The 19,381-nt window shown below is 36.1% G+C and overlaps 1 protein-coding gene across 1 annotated transcript; it reads right to left on the reverse strand.

The window, feature by feature from the left end:
- Positions 1-552: 552 nt before the first annotated feature.
- LOC112682014 (homeobox protein DLL-3-like) lies at positions 553-8,636 on the reverse strand. The gene is made up of 4 exons (XM_025552456.1): positions 8,473-8,636; positions 4,985-5,320; positions 2,900-3,247; positions 553-1,609 (listed from the first exon to the last, which is right to left on the reverse strand). Exons 1-4 carry the CDS (start codon positions 8,522-8,524, stop codon positions 1,071-1,073), a joined length of 1,275 nt encoding a protein of 424 aa, XP_025408241.1. The 5' UTR covers positions 8,525-8,636; the 3' UTR covers positions 553-1,070.
- Between the last annotated feature and the right edge of the window lie 10,745 nt (positions 8,637-19,381).

Consider the following 19,381-nt stretch of genomic DNA (forward strand, 5'->3'; position numbering starts at 1 on the left):
AGAAAACATACAATAACACTTATCATAAACATTTTGTAAATGTTATTTTCGCCTTTATAACATGAATAATAATAATAATACGTAAGAATAATATCTACACAGTAAAAAAAGAATATATATAAAATAAATAACAATATTATAGATCAATGTCAAGTTATAATATTGTTGATTGGATTATAAAATGTTATATTTTATGTATAATTAAAATAAAACCAATGTCTATTATAAAAAAAACAAATACTTATAACAAGAAAAAGTGTTAAAAATGTTTCCTGTAATTGGTGATGTACCAAATTTTAAAAAAAAAAGGCAATTGCCCTTATCATCGTTAGTACTGGAGCATAAAATAATAATTACATTTATAATAATAAAAAAAAATAAAAAAAAAAAAAAAATATCAAAGTGATAGTTGTAATGATCGTTTCATAAATAATTACGAAATAATAGCATTTAATCGGTGCCACAATAGTAAAGGTTGAAAACCTAAATATTATCAAAACCATTCATAGGAAGACGCAAATAATCAAAGTAATAGTAAAATAGTAGTAATAAAATATATATAGTTAGTAGTATTATTAGAATTATTATTAATTTTTTTTTTTAAATTCTTTTTATTCTTATTCGAAGACTGTGTGTGTTATAATATACTTATATGAGGAATATATGGGGTATATATAGTTTTAGAGTAGTACATGGTGGTAATAAAGCGCGAGCACACAGAGTAATAGTACGTCAGAGTAATACGAGTATGAATAAAAAGTACAAGTATATATATGCATAAAAAAAAAAAAAAAATAATAATAATGCTAGTAAAAATAATAAAGACCGTGATTATTATAATAATGATAATATAATCGCGTAACGTAAGTGTGTACATTTAAATGCTCAAATGAACATCGAGAAAAATCCTTTAGAAAGTCTTCACAAAAAAAAAAAAAAAAAAATTCAAGCGGTGAGAGTTTGTCGATATCCCTTCATTTACAAAGAGCTGCTTCCGGTGTAGATCTTCGGAGGCCGCGGGTCTCTCGGACAGAAATCGCGAGAACACCGGAAGTAGGGAGTGTGTCATTCTACTGGAGTACGTCGGCCGCGGTGGGCGCCTGCTCCAAGTGATGATGGTGGTGCGACGATATGACAGAGGCCACGGCCGGATTATACCACTGCAAGTGATGTTGTGGCGGCGGCGGCAACTGTTGCTGATGGTGTTGGTGGTGACCGTTGACGGCCTGATCGTACGACGGCGGCTGACACGCGCCGTTGTAGACGTCGGTGCCGTCGTACGACGAGTAATGGTGCAACGTGGTGGACGGACCCTGGCGCAGGTGCTCGACCAGCTGATGTTGGACAACGGGTGGCGACGGTGTGGAATACGAGCTGGTCGGGCTGTACAACATCATCTTGGACACCGGTGGTGGCGGCGGGGGCTGCGGTGAGCTGTCCGCGTAATGGTGGCGGCCACCGCTGTCTCCGCTACCGTAGTCGACGGTCATGGTCGTCACCGGCACTGCGACCGAGGGGGCTACCGTCTGCATCACCACCGCCGCGGTGCCGCCGGACGACGGCATGCACGTAGAACCGATTACTCCACCGCTGGTCGACTCCACTTGGCCTGCGAAGACACAAGAACACGTTAACACGATTACACGTTCATCGGTACATTTTATCACGTCATTCGCTAACAGCGTCGGCACGAACGTGTGTATTCGATAAAAATGTTAATTGGATTGCTAATACAAGTACTTCTCATATGGTCTAACGCTTATGGGGGTTCACCCCACCTCCCTCGATTTTCAGAAAAAAATTGATCGGTTGACAGGATGTTATTTAAATTATAAAATATCACGTTTAAAGTTATAGAGCAATATAAATTATAGGATATACAAGTGATCTCGATTTATGAAAAAATATAAAATTAGATCAATTTTTAAAAATTCAAAATGTTTAAAACCTTAGATGTTATTATTAAGAAATTTAGGGTTAAACTATAGTATTAGAAGAGTTATTTGAAAAGAATAAACTTTTTTCTCGAAGTCTAAGTATAGTAATCATCTAATAAAATAAAAGATTTAATTATTCGCGTTAACGTGAGAAATAAAAATGTTAAATTTTTTGTGTTTACAATAAAAAACAAAATTATTTAATCCGAGACAATATTTCGAGATACATAATTAAGATTCAAATAAATATAATCGTTCCCCGGGAAATGATGGTTCACTCTATTTCTTTTATCAAAATTTACATTGGACTGGTGTGCATAATGAATTAGCACAGGTCGTTTAAACGTTTTTAATGAGCACACTTGTATGCCCTGAACAATGTAAGTGCAGGACAGTGACACGCTCACTGATGTTTAACGAAAGGAATACTTGTAGTGCACCGTGATCACAGTTGACACAGTTGGGTATATATCACTGAAGTTTGGCGAAAGATGACGCCCGGCGGCCGGTCGCGTTCTCGTGGACAGCAAGAGATTGCGCGATAACAATTCATAACTTATTAACATATTGAAAATAAATATAACAGTAAAATGATCAGGATGGGATCAACGATAAGATTACATAGGGATCTTGGTCGTATCGCCGACGCGACGTTCGAAGAGAAAATAATTATTATATTAAAAATGTTGGTACCTATATTATTGGAAATGTGTGACACGTGTAAGAGATACGACTCGTCGAGTGCCGGACAGGCGATAACGTCGACCATTCTCAGAATTCGATAGTACGTCACCCTCGACAATGCTCTCATCGTTACACGTCGTACTAATAAGGTCGTCTCGTTTTCACGAGGAATGAAATAAACATTACGGGCACCCGAGTGCGGACAAAACCTATTTTCTATCGATCTATTTACGTGCGGGTACCGTGGAAAACAGAACGTGTTTTATGCGTGCGCTCACCTGATTCCCTCTTAGACTTTTTCTCCTTCATGCGTCTGTTCTGGAACCATATTTTGATCTGCCTTTCCGTCAGCTTCAACGTGCGGGCCAGATCTATACGCCTGGCTCTGTTTAAGTACTGGTTGGCCATGAACGACTCCTCCAAGTGCATCAACTGTTCGCTCGAATAAGCGGTCCGCTGCCGTTTTTGTTTCTCCCGTTTGCGCACCCCGCCGGCCACCGCGACCGCGGCTTGCTCCGCCGCGTCGTTCTGGTGGTGGTGGTGGTGGTGGTGGTGCTGCTGCTGCTGCTGCTGCTGATGATGGTGCTGGTGCTGCAGAGGCAACGACGCCGTCGGATTCCGAATATCTGTGAACGAGAAACGAGTGGAGGGTATTGGTTTCCGTTTGTGAACTATTAACGTGCGCATCATCAATCGCGTTTAAACGCGCGCGAAACAAAACACCACCAAGTCTCGTTGGGAAAAAAAATGTAAACGTGATGTCACGTGGAACGAGGTAACACGCGCCCACGACAGTGGCCGTTTACCAAAACGTGAATTCCGACACCAAACATCACTTGCTTTCGAGAGAGGCATTAGAAACATTGTCGAAAAGTATTATGGGAGAGCCTGGCCAGCCGTAATAGTTGTTCTGCCCAACACCGAAACGCGTGTATGTAATATATTACGATACCCGTTGTTATACGATGCCACGCACTAGAAATAAAATTTACCAAGAAAAACGCGCCGAGAACCCGAGTACGGAGAATATATCGGATTTATGAACGGAAACGATGACACGAAAATCTGATTCGCGAGCCACGCACGTTTCTGCTATTATTAGTCCTATCTATTCTGCGGAACTTCGTAATATTATTATATAAATACATAAAAATCGGACAGGTACAGTTTAGTGCTCGGGATTTTGGACCCGCGTAGAATTATATTCACGCGGGTAAACGATTGTGTAGCGACCGGTCGTTGACCCGAGTGTAGTGCGAGAAAATGTATTTTTAGGTGGAAAACATTAAATCAACGTTGACGGAAATGATGGAACGGCGATATTTCCAATTAACACTCATCGAAATACAATTAATTGAAATATTCGAAAATACCAGTTACAGCAAAAATCAGAATAATAACATTGATTTCTGATGAAAAATGTGCATTGCTATACAATCGGTTGAGCGTGACAAAAAATTGGGAAAAAATTGCCGTACACGTGAAATTAAAACGAAAAATCGTACGAAACAAATTTATTAATAATTATGTATAGTCTTTCTTTCGATGATTATTGTTAAAGTAGGCGTGATGAGAGATAAACAAACGGCTTTCCGCAATCATCGAAAACGCGATACTATTATTGGTCACGGAAAAAAAAACGAAATTCATTAACAATACGAAAACCATTCCTATCGACCAATTCAACTCTACGCGAATTCGATAAAGTTTTACCGATCGGTTTGGTTCAACAGATCGAATGCCAGTTGTTTAGATAACATTTTGAACGCTCCGTTTGCGTAATAATGTTGTTATTGCGACTAGTTAGCGCCCCACGTGGACGCGTCGAGTTCCGCGAGGCCGATCGTCGCAAACGAGAAACTACGCAGTAGTATTTTTGTGTATACCAACGCGTATCCGACGGTACAACAGTACAACGGTTACAATTGATATAATATCGCCTCCCGCGATATTACAATATACCCCCTACCATTATCATTATTGTTAGTGCTACAATTGGTGCAAGCTTTTGCGAGGCCTTAAGGCAAAAGCGGTACGATTTCCTTACACCTAAATACATCCAACGATCCTGACTCGACTCGGGTCCCCGAATTTACTCGTAAGTGCGAGCCCGACCATTACGACGAGACGGTGAGGTGTACTCACCGGTGTACGACGGCATGGACCCACCGAATCCGTGTTGGACGTAGTACGGGTCGAACGTGTTGCAGTAACCGAAGCCGTTCATCATGTCGGCCGACGTTTGCATCACGTGACGCGTCAGAAACGGAACGGGCGCTGCGATTTACCGAGGCGGTTGCCGGGACGATACGATTAACGGTCTTGCGACGAAAACGACAAATGACAAGGGAAGAAGTACTCACCGGTGTACGACGGCAGAGACCCGCCGAATCCGTGTTGCGCGTAGTACGGGTCGAACGTGTTGCAGTAACCGTAGCCGTTCATCATGTGATCGTACCCGTTGACGGTGGCCGCGGACAGTTGAGCGCCCGACGTGGCGTGGGTCATCATCACGTTGGCGTCGGTCGCGTCGGTCGGCGACGATGACTGCTGCTGATGCTGGTAGCCCGTGACAGCGGATGGCAGGTCTGACAGCGTACTGTGGCTGCTGCTGCCGCTGGACACGATCACGGTCGTCGGAACGCCGCCGATCGTCGTGGAGGTGCTGGTGGCGGCGGTGGCGGTGGTGGGTTTAATGTCTGAAAAAAGAAACGGAAAACGGATATCAAGCGTTGCGTTTAAATTTAGACGGCGGCGACAACCGGTCTCTACCGGGGCATCAACGCGTACCGCGATAACGCCCATCGATCGGTGTCAATAACAACACGATTAAAACGATATTTCGACGAACGCTTCGTCTTTTTCCCGGTCGGCTTTGCCACGCTTCCCCGCGCGCCGCTACCCGAACGCGTTTTACGCGATCTCGGCGAATACGGCTAGCGAATATTAGGGTGAACGCTAGGCGAGTACTTGCGCAATCCGTCACGAAGTGGATACCGATTGTTTCGATTGCCAGAGATTCCGAACAACGTCATACTGTACACGCGGAGCACAGGATTAAATGGTGGGACAGGGGCCATCTGCCCCCGAGCGCGAGTTGTGAAGAATGCCCGGTTTAGAGTCGAAAACTATTTGCAATCAATTCTCTTTCACGAGAAGAATCGAATTAATTCGCTGTTATTGTCATAGAAAATGTTTTGCTTGAAAATATTTCACGGGACGGTGTATAGACCAATTCGCTAGATAGAGCTTCAGGAAAGCATTATTTTTTTAAAAATATTACACTCGACAAAAATTGAATACTTATGTTATTTATAAAGTGTTTATACAATAATTTTAATATAAATAATCATTTTAATCATGTTTACTAAAATTATATTAAAAAGATTGATAACATATTATTTCATTATTTTTCTTATGACTTTTAATAAAATGTGCGGTGGTTAAAATACTAAATAAATAAGAATGTAGGTTGAACAAATTTTAGGATGGAAGAGGGCCCTATACTTATCCACTTACCTTCCGTTAGAAAATAAAATTAATAAATACAAAATTAAAGTAAAAAAATGTCATGACTATAAAAAAAAAAGTTTTGAATCGTAGGAAGGTTTAAACATACCTAACCTATGCCTTGGGGCGCGAAATTTTTTAATTCTGTCCTGACTATAAAAACCTTAAACATTTCGCGGAAAAGTATTAAATGTAATTCGTTTTGTTTTAATGTTATTTTGTAATATGTTGTGATATTCAGTTTTCCCTCAGACGATTACTGTATTATATACTATGAAATAATTATTGACGGTATATCATGTATTTCTTATGTGATTCAATTAAATAATTTTAATTTCTATTTCTATAATTTACTCATTTCAATTTTTTGACAATATTTACAACCCTTTCCCACATACACCACCGTCTAAATCAGGGATTCTCAACATTTTTTACTTAACGGCACACTTGATCATTTTAAAAATGTCCACGGCACACTTAAATAAATAATAATGAATATACACAATGTCATAACTATATATAATATATATAATACAAATTTAATGTGATATTTGAGACTGGTGTTTTTTATATAATTCCACTATTAGGGGTGAAACAGTTGAAATGATACAAACTGTTAAAGGATAATCAATATCACCATTCCACGTAAATACAAAACATAAATAATTATCAACATATTTACGTTTAACTTTTAAATTTAAGCTTTCATCACTTATTAAAGCTGATTGTTTGATATTAATTTCAATATTTAAATTGATGTTAGTGTAAATGACAACAATTAAATACAAATTAAAAAAAATTAATTAAATTTAACTTACAATATATCTTGATCGAAATACCTATACAGTATTACGCGTAACAATTACACGCGCACTGTTATCATTATAATAAGCACAGGATATGTTTTATACAGTCATTATAGTATGTGGTAAAAGATAGCGCAACTGCTTGTAATACCCGTACCGGGTAGTATCAGATTCTATATAATTATATAGCTGTTTTGTCAGAACATTTTATTATTTTTTATTTGCAAGGGAATTTCGAAATCAATGCTATCATAAATATAAATTATAATTTTAATTATTATATTTAGTTATGCTTAAAAAATTATAAAATTACAAAAATTATAAGGCACATCCAAGAATTTCGCGGCACAATGGTTGGGAATCTCTGGTATAAATCATAAAAATGTCCATATTCAGACACTCGTCGACGTAGTATACTCTCAATAAAATTGATGAGAATATCAATGTTGAACTGGTACTTAAGTAATCGTTACTTTTTTTTATTAACACGAGTTATTCACAAATCTGTTTTGTGCTAGGACCAAAAAATAAACATGACGTACGTATGGTACAAGGGCGTCATTTCAACTTTTGAAAGGGTGGGGAAATTGATTAAATTTGCCGACTTCATAATATTTAAAAAAATATGGTTATCCATTTATTTAAATATTTAATATTTATTGACCATAGACTTTCAATAAAATATTTTTTCAGAACAAAACATGTAAGGATTAGTAATGAATAATGATGATAAACAAAGAACATGAAACGTTGAAATTGGGTAAATTGAAACTCAATTTACCCAATTAAATAATAATATTAAAGATAGTAAAACATTAATTTATTTACTTATCATATAGGCTATAAGTTACCTCTATCAATAGATTTAATGGAATAATAGTATAAATCTAATTAAATAAATAATTATAATTTTATTATTTGTATATTTAACACTTCACAGAATTTATTCATAAAAACATAAAATTGTATCTCAAATATAATCTACCGTAGTTTGGGGTGAATAGGAACGTTTTTAAAGGTTTTTTTTTATTGTGAGTTCAATTTTTATGGTACTGATATCACGAAAACTGTTTTATAAAGATCACATATATAGAAATATATAATATACCAAAAATAAAGTTTATAAGGTTCGCGTAATAACGATTGTCATAAACCGGGGAGGAGCCAGTGTTAGCCAACTTTTAATAAACCGTGAACGTGTATTTAAAAGACATTATCTAATTTCTAAGTACAAAATCGTAAATAAAAATTTACTATTTACTGATTTTAGCATTTGATCATCGGACAAAGAATTGACGACTTTTTAAAATTTTTTAGAGTGGGGAATTTGTCATAGTCTGCCCCCCCCTAAATGACGCCCCTGGTATGGTACGTACAGTATTTTGTGTATAAAAGTCGCGATAGAGAGCATGTAGTTTCCGCGAAGAGGGCAGGGCGGGAGGGAAGGTAAGAAATTAAATAGGCATAAGAACAGAAAATAATTTCGCGAAAAAAAATTAAAACCTCATAGATAAACCGTAACAGTAAGTACTTACCGTCATGTTGACCTCTGTCCAAGTCCAAAAGCGTGCCGAAATGCATGTCCATGGTTCTGCGGTACGATGATCAATCGACTGTACGGTCGCTGGTGCTGTACGTGCGTGCTGTCGTGTACGAGGTGCGTAGTGGAGCCGATGATCGTCCGTTAGTCGTGTTTCTTAAACTGATGGTGTCCTAGTGTCCACGCGCGCGTGGAGGACAAAATAATGACAACGTTGGTCGCGTTATGGAAGGGGAAGCGCAGGTACGCGTTGACAAGACCTCTCTCGTTAATTGCTTTCGCTAATACGGATCCAGGTGCCTTGTTTGTACGTACTTACACTTCATATGTGGGTGTGTGTATCGTAGTAGAACATTCGAATCACTGTGAGTGGGAAATGGAAATTCAATTATTAAAACGAGTCTTGAATCACCATGGCAACATTAGAAAATTAAAATTATCATCGTTTTACATTCTTCTGCGATAAATATTAACCATCGTACGAAATATATATTTGTTCACATTTTAATGAGCTCTATCGATATGGGACGGAAATAGTAAAAATTCTATTGATGGTATTCTAACAAGGTATTTTGAATATTATTAGGTTTTGTCGTTAAAATTGTTTTAACGTTAAACCACGAAATTGTAAAGTTATACGTCCGAAGGGAGACGGATTTACCCGCGGCAAGATCATACACTGTTGGTAAGAACAATGGTAAAGCGTACTGCACCGAGCGCCGCTACGTAGTTTTTAGATTTAAAAAATGTAATCCGTAATATTGCCGGCAAAACGTAATTGTTTCGGTTTTGTACGCTTTCGGTGCTCGGGTTAACACCAGTTTGCCGAGAACGTTGAACTCGCGGCTGAACGCGGTAAACGATGATTTTCGAACGGGATCCGTGAAAGTTTCGAAGCACGGGGGTGCCGTTTTACCGTCGAACGCGGACTTGACGATCGTCGCGTACCACCGTTAAAGTTTAATACGACAAGGTGATTTTTTTTTTTTTTTTTTAATTTTCGCGCTCGGTCCACGTTTTGTACCGGTCTGTCGTGACGTTGCGGTACGAACATAAACGGCGCGTACCTGTATCGTCCTGCAGCGTTGTTCACGGGTGACAGACGTAATCCGTGTCCGCGGCCCGAAGCGACTGCACGACGACGTTATTACCGTATCGGTGTTTGTTAACATCGTTGGACACGCGACCCCGCTATCGGGGGACCCGGCGGTATCGGGCAACGACGCGCTCGGACCTCTCGTGCGGTATTCGTTCCCGTCGGCTTATAGATGTATACTTTGACGTTTTTCGTCGAAAACATTCTTCGGACACCGTATCGGAGACCCCGCACGGGACGGGTGTGCGTAACACGGTGGCGTGTAAATGGTAATCCGACGTCGTTAACGGTCGACCTTGCCCGGGCTAGGACTATGGGCGCTGTCGAGCGATGAGTCAAGTGCGTCGGAGAAGCAACAACGCGCGCGTACGGTGGCGAGAAGGTGGGAGGAGCGGTGTTTTGGAGGAGAGAAAAAAAATACGTACAAGAACAACATCGAAACCACTCGATACGATACGGTTGATGTCACCCCGGTAGCGTATCTTTAGCCCGAGCCAAGGCCGAAGCGCTGATAGAGCTGTGTAATAAGTATATTTTTCTCCGTTCGACAGTAGCTAACAAACGCACAAATGCGGTGCACGTTCACGGATATAATATATATATATTTTATAATAATTACAATGACAGTGTACTACTAAAACGAATGGCGATTTCCGTGTGCACGTTCCAATGTGTACAGTTACACGATTATTGTACGAAACACCGCCATGACTCTAATTGTACTCGTATTCCCGCTGCATTTGGTTCGACCTCGTAAACGCGGTAAGACGAAAACGACCGATTTTTGACGTTACATCTAAAACGCACACGCAAAAATGTACGTACGCATACGATTGCATTGAAATCTGTTTTGGCGACGAATACGTGGTGTCGATTTGAAAATGCAATTGAACGCGTAGGGGTTTGATTTGAAACGCGTGTTGCGTTCAAGATTACGTGGTTGAAAATTTTAACTGCGGATGAGCACCACTCCATAAACATTTTGCACTTGATCGGCATAATATTCGATTTACATTCTTGGTCATTACGCTCGCTTTTTTTTTTTTTTTTTTATTGGTAAATCTAATCTTATCTACTTCATTAAATGATGATTTGATAAGAAATTGTTTACCATGTGTAGTTGTGTATTGTATCTTATCGGTCTGCGAGTTTGGGAGTTCATATAGAATAAACATTTCAAGAAAATATTCCGTGAGTAATGTTTATTTTTGCTACAAACTTAAGATTTTTTTGTATACTTTTTCGATAGTAGTTTTGTTTAATTTTGGACTTTAAACATTTTTTTAAAGAAACCTTTTAAACACCATTACGTTCAAAGTATAATCAACAGATTTCAATACGTTTTTTGTTTGTGACATATTTTTCAACATCAAAATTTATCGACATAGAAATATTAGAAACACCGAAATAACAGTTTGCTATGCTGTGTATATGTCGTGTATCACGATAACAAAAACCACGTATTGACGAACCGATGTTGTTTGGATGTAATCACAATTTACGAAATAATTGAAGTAAACAATTAGTTAACTTTTACTGTTAACGAAAACAATTTTAAAACAATTATGTCTCACATGTAAAAGAACTGTATAATATTTCGTCGGGACTTGGAATCGCGTCTTACAGATATCTCGTGACACAATATGATTATTTTCTTCTCTTCGTTTTACTTATCGGGACATTGTTAGATTTAACCCTCGTTGACCTCCCCGTACGAGGTATTAATGACGCAGCGTTTACACGTATATGTATATACATGTACCTGATATGCGAGTAAACATAATATATGTACACATTAATCGGTTTATAGTCGTTACGTATACGTCGTATCGGCGATTGCACCTGTTTTATGAAAACGATATTATAATTAGCCTGACGAGTTCAGAGTATTGTAATCGATGGATACGAACAGAAAGGCTTTGCGCCGAAATTCCGTCGTCGTTTTGCGTTCCGTACGCGCATAGGTCACGGAGCACAATACATATATGTTTACGGACCGGCGGATATAATATCCGGTATATCTGTGTGTCGGCCGGCGGTTTTATTCGGATACGGTTGCAAATTTACGTAGTTTAAACCCGGACGCGCACAAATGCGCGCGCGCGCGCGGGTGGAAAAATATAGAAGAAAATCCCTCGGCACCGCGGCGAACAGCACACAATGGGAAAAAACGGGACCGAACGCGCGCCTAGGATAAGGATTTGGCGCGCGTAATCGCCGCCGCACAATGGCTCTCTATTGATGGTGCGCGTGTACAGCCTTTGGGCCAACAATGACGGCCGCGCACAACAATGACGTTCGTCATCCACCACGCACGCACGCACACGGTTTACAATGAGTAAAAATGTGTATCGCGTACACATACTTGTACGACTGGTAGAAGCTCTGCGTTATCATAAGGAGTTGTTTACCCGTTTCCGCCGTTGCGAGGACGAGGCCGATGTACAATTTCTAAATCTCTCTCTCTCGGGTCCGACGAAATGCCGTTCGCAATATCCTACGCATAATATCCTCTTTTTCCCGACCGTGTACAATACCAGTGTTTTGTATATATATATATATATATATATATATATAAACGCCCTTTGAACACGTCGGCGAGTGCGCGCCACCAGTCCACAGTCCGCATCGCGAATCGCATCGCGCGTTCTATATAACAGTATTATATCACGTATGACGATATCGTCGAACGTATGGAATGCGATGAAGACGAAAAATAAAAACTAAAACAATTAACTACGTTCATATAATACACACGCGTGTTCGTATACCACGGCCGTCGATGAATCATTACCGTATCGTTAACAATTTACATATATGCAATACATAAGTTGAACGCGGTTCACAGTCCCGTAGAACAATATGATAAAATATTTTAATTAGACATGTATTTTAGACATTAGATTATAATATTATACACTATTTGCATCAGTATAGTATACACATATACATGCATATATCTATACATTTGTACCGAGAGGACGATTGTTGATCCAAAGGACGACTCTAACGTTAGAGTAAGATTGGGAACAGCGTAATGGACTGGATCCGTCAGTACGGTTTTTCTTTTTCATTTTTAGCCCTGGGTCAACTATTACCAGATATGTATAATATTCGTGTTGGCTATGTACAAATACCGACGACAAGCCGCGGTCGCATACCACTGCAGGCTATTGCGACAAAGATTGCTTGTTTAGGTCTTCCTAAATTCCTGGCCGAACAAAACAAAATATGTATTGTGTTTTCTGAGTTTTACAATAGTTTTGATTTTTTATTATTGTGAAATCAGTTTTTCATAAGTCAGTACAGTTTTAATTAGTCTCTTAACATTTAAAAATACGAAAATTAAACGATTATAGTTTGTAAATCAAATGTGTATACGCATTAGACGAATAAAAAAATACAATTTACAGAATAGTTACATTTTAATATTAACCATTAGATATGTTGTAGACCACGGATGTGCTGTTTCTATTGTTAAATTTTATAAAATTAGAGGAATTATAGTATATAGAATGCGACTGTTTACAACTTAACAATTTGTGTGTTATATTTGTAACTCCGAAATAAGTATAATAAATTACACACTGTAGGAATTTACATTTTTAGCAGATACAATGTATTCATGTAAAGTAAATGCAAGTATTATATGGTATTCGTAAAAATGTAATTTAAAGTTCATTTTGGATTTAGTGTAGGTCAGTGTTTTGCATATTAAATCGAAATGTACCTTTAATAAATGTATAATTTCTGATAAAAATATAATTTCTTAGTTCTTGTTAATAGTTCTTACTCATACAAACATAATAGTATACATTTTAATATAATGTTACAAATTTATATTATTATGTTTGTATGAGTAAGAATTGTAAACAAGAACAAAAAGATCAATTGTTACATCTTTATCAGAAACCAATCATGATTAATAAAATAGAGGTTATATAAAACAGTGCGACATGAATTCAAATCGATAGGAATTATTTTATTCTTTTGAGTATTAATATTTTCAAAAAAACGATGAATACTGGTCAGAAGAAACCAAGGATGAAAATCGTTTTTGATTTTTATGATATTGATATCACGAAAACTGTTTTATAAAGATCACATATATAGAAATATATAATATACCAAAAATAAAGTTTATAAGGTTCGCCAATAAAATAATTAGTAGGTCATAGGCGTGCGTAGATTCCAGTTTCCGGTGAGGTTTTTATTTTTTTTGATCACCCACCTCCTTATAAAACCCCGCCTTAAAAAAAAAAAATAGATATACAAAATATAAGTAAGTAGAAATAAAATTTATTAAAAAAACAGATGTACAATCTGATTATTAATGAACGCCAGTTCCGGCAATTTTTATTTTTTTGTAATTTGATAAAATTGATAAAAAAACTTTACATTTTCCAAAAAAAAAAAGTTAGCCCTTTTTACCTAAGTACCTACTTAAAAAAAAGTCTCAGGTGTGGCTATAGCCGTATAAGCCACACCCGTGCGCACGCCTATGGAGTAGGTATAATAAATTATAAAACAGAATCAATTCCTAATCAACTGCTAAAATCAATAGATAATAATATAATCATATTATAACAATTGAAGCGGCAACCATGTTATAGATTACACTATGATCCATGATCGTCGTCGTGAAAGATAATAAAATTTTACCGTCATCACTGTAATGTGTATGTGCCATGTGGACTATAATTAATTATTGTGCTATACTATTATTATATTTTATTTGTTAACAATTACCTATTATTTATCAGAATTATTAACTTTTTGATAACAAATATATTATTTTTTTTCGTAATAAATAATAATAGCATAATATTATAATTTATTTTCGTTTTTGATTTCATTTAGGGATGGGCGGAACTGAAGTTTTTACAAACTCGAACCCGAACTCGAACATAATTTTTTCCCAAACTGTTCGAACTCGACCTTGATGGTACTTCGAACTATTTTCGAACTTTCGATCTTTCGAACTTTAAAAAAAATAAAATATTTAAAAGTTAAAACTTAAAAATTTGAGTTTTAACTAACTAGGTATGACAAACTAAAAAGTTTAATATTATAATAGAATTAAAATTATTTAGTAATATTATATAATTTAAAACTTATTTCTAATTACTAAATAACTTGTTAGTAATTAATTTATATTTTTTTATTAAACTAACTTTATGTATTATGTTCGAATTTGAACTTGCATTTTTCTCGAATTTCGAACTGTTCAAATTTCTTAAAGTTCGAGGTGTTCGAGGGTTCGAAGTGTGGGAGAACACATCCCTAATTTCATTATAATATTTTTTTTGTTTTCGTTTTAATAATCGATTTCGTTATTATATTTTTTTCTCTTTAATTTTTCCTTTTTTTCGTTAAATAACTTTTTTTTTTTAAAAACGTTTTCAAAAACGTTTTCCATCCCTGGAAGAAACAGTTCGTTTACGCAGCACGCATACGACTATCGATAAAATAATAGCTATAACTATTTAACATAGAGTATCGATAAATATCAAACGAATTATAAATACACGTACACGAATAAATCACGCATGATTCGATTCGGGCGTATGTACACAAACATGTTAATATAAAAGTTTGTTCGACGATTGGCTAGAAAAAAAAATTTAAAAAAATAATCTGCTCGGGCAAAGGGGTGTAGTGCTAGAATTTACAGTTCGGTCGGGATAGCTAATAAAAAAAAAAAAAAAGGAAAACAATGATAATCATTAATACATTTACAATGCGCATGTAAAAGTCGACGGACACAACATAACTGCGTACCAAGACCGTTGACGAGAACTCATCGTTGTCCGGTTTTCGGAAAACATAAATTGTTCGTTTCTCCCGTGCTCGCAGGGCGCACGAACGAACACACGCACGCGCGTTAAACGCAAACGTACGGCGTAGTGTACGTTAACGATTACGGTCTAATTTACATACGTACTCGGAACCGCGGCCGACAGTCATCAACGGCCCTCATTAAGGAGCAATCCGAAACACATAATTATAATAATAATAATAGCAGTTATTATTGTACCGGTGAATACGTAATGGTATGGTAATAAGCCGTTTCCGCGAATCCGCCGCCCCGTCCGCAGACACCTCGCGCGTCGTCGTGCACACCGCCGCCGTACCGCGCGTTCGAAGCGTTTTCGGTTCGTCGTTCGAAAGGTTTGCGCGCCTAACGACAACTCGATCGGGCCCCGCGTCGTCGTCGTCAACCACCGCGCCCGTGTCCTGGCTACCGGCCCATAGGTCTTACGTAAACGGATACGCACCGGCAACTCTTTCGCGCGCACAACTTTGACGCGATTTAACGGCGCACGTGTACATTTTCAAATCGGTTATCGGTCAGCAAAAGCGATATTAATTATGAGACAAAGAGAACTTAACGTACGCGAGGAAGAGAGAGTACTTTCCGGACACGCGGAGTTCGTGTAAGGACAACGTGCCATCATCGTCGTTCGCTCGACTTGTACGGAAAAAATTGAAATAATCCTGCCCGCACAAATTCGAAAAAGAATATAATTCGTTTTATTTGATTGATTATTGTCCAATAACAGTAATAGTTACGGCGATGCTTCTTCATAAATTGGTAGCACGTTACAGCCTATGTACGATCAGTACTTACCGTGTATCTGTGTGCGTGAACGGGTTTTTTTTCTTGGGGGTTTTCGTCACGAGTAGCTAAAATGTACGCAAACGAGTTCTAATCGGCTCAAAAATTCAACAATTATCACGCATAATAATTTGGAACAGAAAAGTTGGGCGAATTTAAGTTTCCACACGAGATGTAGTAGGTAAAAATCACCCTTGGGTTTGCCTACATAATTTCCTACACGAATAAAATTTATAACGATTACAAATTTCCTTACCACTTTATTCAAACTTAGGACTGACAACGAAGTTGGGGTGGTTAAAATTTGTTTGTTTTGTGTTTTGTAAAAAAAATATATTTCAATTTTTAATTTAATCTTGTTCATATTTAATAATGAATTATTGTCATGCACATGTTGTACGTATTCATATGATAATAATAATAATATAAAAACAATAATAATGCGTTGCATTTTCAATTGTGGAATTTAATTCAGAAAATTACATAATGCATATTGTTGTATTTTTGTTCGTGTAGGAATTGACGTACCAGTATATTTTTTTTCTTGTTGGGACTTAAATATGTAAACGTTTACTTGCTAAGCTTTGTGTGAGAACTTACCATTTCCCGAGAAGTTTACGTTGGTATTTATTTTAAGCGGGCAAAAATATAACATGTCCGTGGACGTACGTTTGTTGTGCGAAACTGATAAACGTATTTTGAATGAAATGTTAATAATCATATTACCTATGGTATCAATAAGTAATGACAATATTGCCGTTTATAATAAGTCCATTTTAATATCGACCAAGAAATATTATTTTAAAAGAATAATCGATATTCTGGTTGAATTTACCGATAAATTATTATTTTATGGTAAAATGTACATTCCAATTAACTTGTTTATAAATTAAAATTGTTAAAAAACTTGAAAATTTGAAATGTCCATCCTGAACAATTGGATATATGTCACGTACTATTTGACATTCCGATGTATAGCAATGTACACATACGTACAACACAGGCCAACATATGACCGTTATGCATACACGGTCGCATCCATTGAAAATCATTATTATTATTATAATGGCGTTCGATATCACTACGCAGCGAAACCTCTCCGAGACGGGGAAAATGGATGTCATCTGCAGCCCCGTGACAGGAATTCGAGAGGCCATTCAGTAATGTTGCTCGAACCGGATACATCTTTGTCTCGGTAGTTTTTTAGTTAGCTCTCGGGAAGATTTCCATGTACTGCGTACATTATACAGTCGTATCTTACGTACGTGTTTATCGAAAGTCTGCTGCTTCAGGTACGTGCATATTTTAATCACCGTTATCCAGTTAATCCTTTGCTTCAGCACAAACACTCGTCTTTCCGTGTGTCCTGCAGAGGGCCACAATAGCAGGAACGTGGTGGATATCCGGTAGCCGAAACTATAATAATATCTACCCGCATTATTCCCGAACGATATCCATGCGTATGCTAAATACAATTGAAACAAACGACGAAATTGTCCTCGTCGTTTTCACTTCAGGCTTTATTTACACATAAGTTCGTTTTTTCAAAATATTCTTATTATTGTGCACACTAAATGTAAAAACGTCTGTGGACTCTCGTTTGTGTGATTTTAATGAGCCTGCTATTCCGCATTTAAATGTACAGCCAACAATCTGCGTATGAATATTCTCATTTCCGTTTTAAGAGCATTTCTCTATCTATTCACTCATAAAAAATAAATAAATAAATAAATAAATAAACTTAAATAGATAAACATAAATAAACTTAATATGACAGCAAAAACTGAACTCTTATCCCTACTTCATATAGTCGAGTTTTAATAATTTGTAAAATAGAAAAATGTATGATGATGATGATTTAAATAATGCAATATTCATCATCCATATTGTGTGTGCAACTAATTGATGATTACTAATGTAATTATTTCGAAGTTTAAAAAACAAAAAAATCTTAAATACGGGCTTTGTCGTCGTATTTTAATAGCTTTATTTTCAACACTATGTTCATTATCGGAAAACATTGTTTTCGATAATTTTATTATTAGATTTTACATAAGAATTAAATTTTATTTAAATTATCATATTTTTTCTTAAGATGTGTCAATGAAATTTCATTTATCACAAAATAAATATTATCACATGCTGCAAGACATTTTAATTTTATTCAATACGTAAACAATTCCAAGACTAATTAAAATGCATTGTTTTATTTTTGGTACAACGTGAAAGAATATTGATTAAAGTAAAAACATTAGTAAACCGTAATTTATGATTTGATAATTGTTGTATTAAAAAATAATTATTATATAAAAATATATTAACAAGAAAAAATATTAAAATAATGATATGGCAAATAATTATATGGATTATGATTATAATTTATATTTTCTATACATGATGGTTGAATATTGTATAGTGAAAATTGTGATTAATAGCACTTATAGTATTTCCAAAATATATCACGAGCATAATATTTTAACAGTTATTTCAAAAATATGTATATTTATACTAAAATATTGACATACTGTTGAAATAATTGTAAAAGTAAATAGCTGTGAGTGTCAGTGTTAACCTATAGGAATATAATATCAATTGAGGGTGTGAACTGTGAACATTGTAAACTAACATTTAAAATTTTAATAAAACAAACATTTGTTTTAGTTAATTATTTTAATTGTGAATGTAATGATAACACAGATTTAGTATAGTAGCGTTACAGTATAATGACTATCTTTATTTTTATATTGTTGTAGTGATTATTTTGTCGGTGATGTATTATTTTAATTTCATACTTTTTAACAAGTGAAAATAATTTGTTCAACAATTTTATTTTAATAACACATTAAATTATAGAAATTGGGAATACACCTGGAAAGATAAAATACTTATTTAGTGGACGCGAGAAAAATTTGTTCCGCATGTATTATGTGCATCTAATAGGTAATTAATTCGTTTGTACTTAATTTCGTGCACCTACAAAAATCATCTTTAAATACTGTTTATTAAAATGGCCAATATCATTTAACAGATTTAGTTTACGCTTAGGAAAAGATTTTCGAATTCAAGTGATTAAAAAGTTACCGATTAGTTTTGTGGCCTTGGTTTTGGTATTAATTAAATTTTTTTCTTTTTAAATAAACAATCCATTATATTAAATTGATATAGAATAAATATTTTTTAAAACTAAAT

Source organism: Sipha flava, unplaced genomic scaffold (assembly GCF_003268045.1).
Source record: "Sipha flava isolate LNK unplaced genomic scaffold, YSA_version1 1_pilon_pilon, whole genome shotgun sequence".
Lineage (NCBI taxonomy): Eukaryota > Metazoa > Arthropoda > Insecta > Hemiptera > Aphididae > Sipha > Sipha flava.

Bases quoted from the DNA above. Each gene is read 5' to 3' on its own strand.
- LOC112682014 (XM_025552456.1), bottom strand. From the start codon at position 8,524: ATGGACATGCATTTCGGCACGCTTTTGGACTTGGACAGAGGTCAACAT. The intron at 5,321-8,472 runs GTAAGTACTTAC...TTCTTTTTTCAG, and splicing joins GGACAGAGGTCAACATGACG to ACATTAAACCCACCACCGCC. The intron at 3,248-4,984 runs GTGAGTACTTCT...TCTCGTTCACAG, and splicing joins GTCTCTGCCGTCGTACACCG to ATATTCGGAATCCGACGGCG.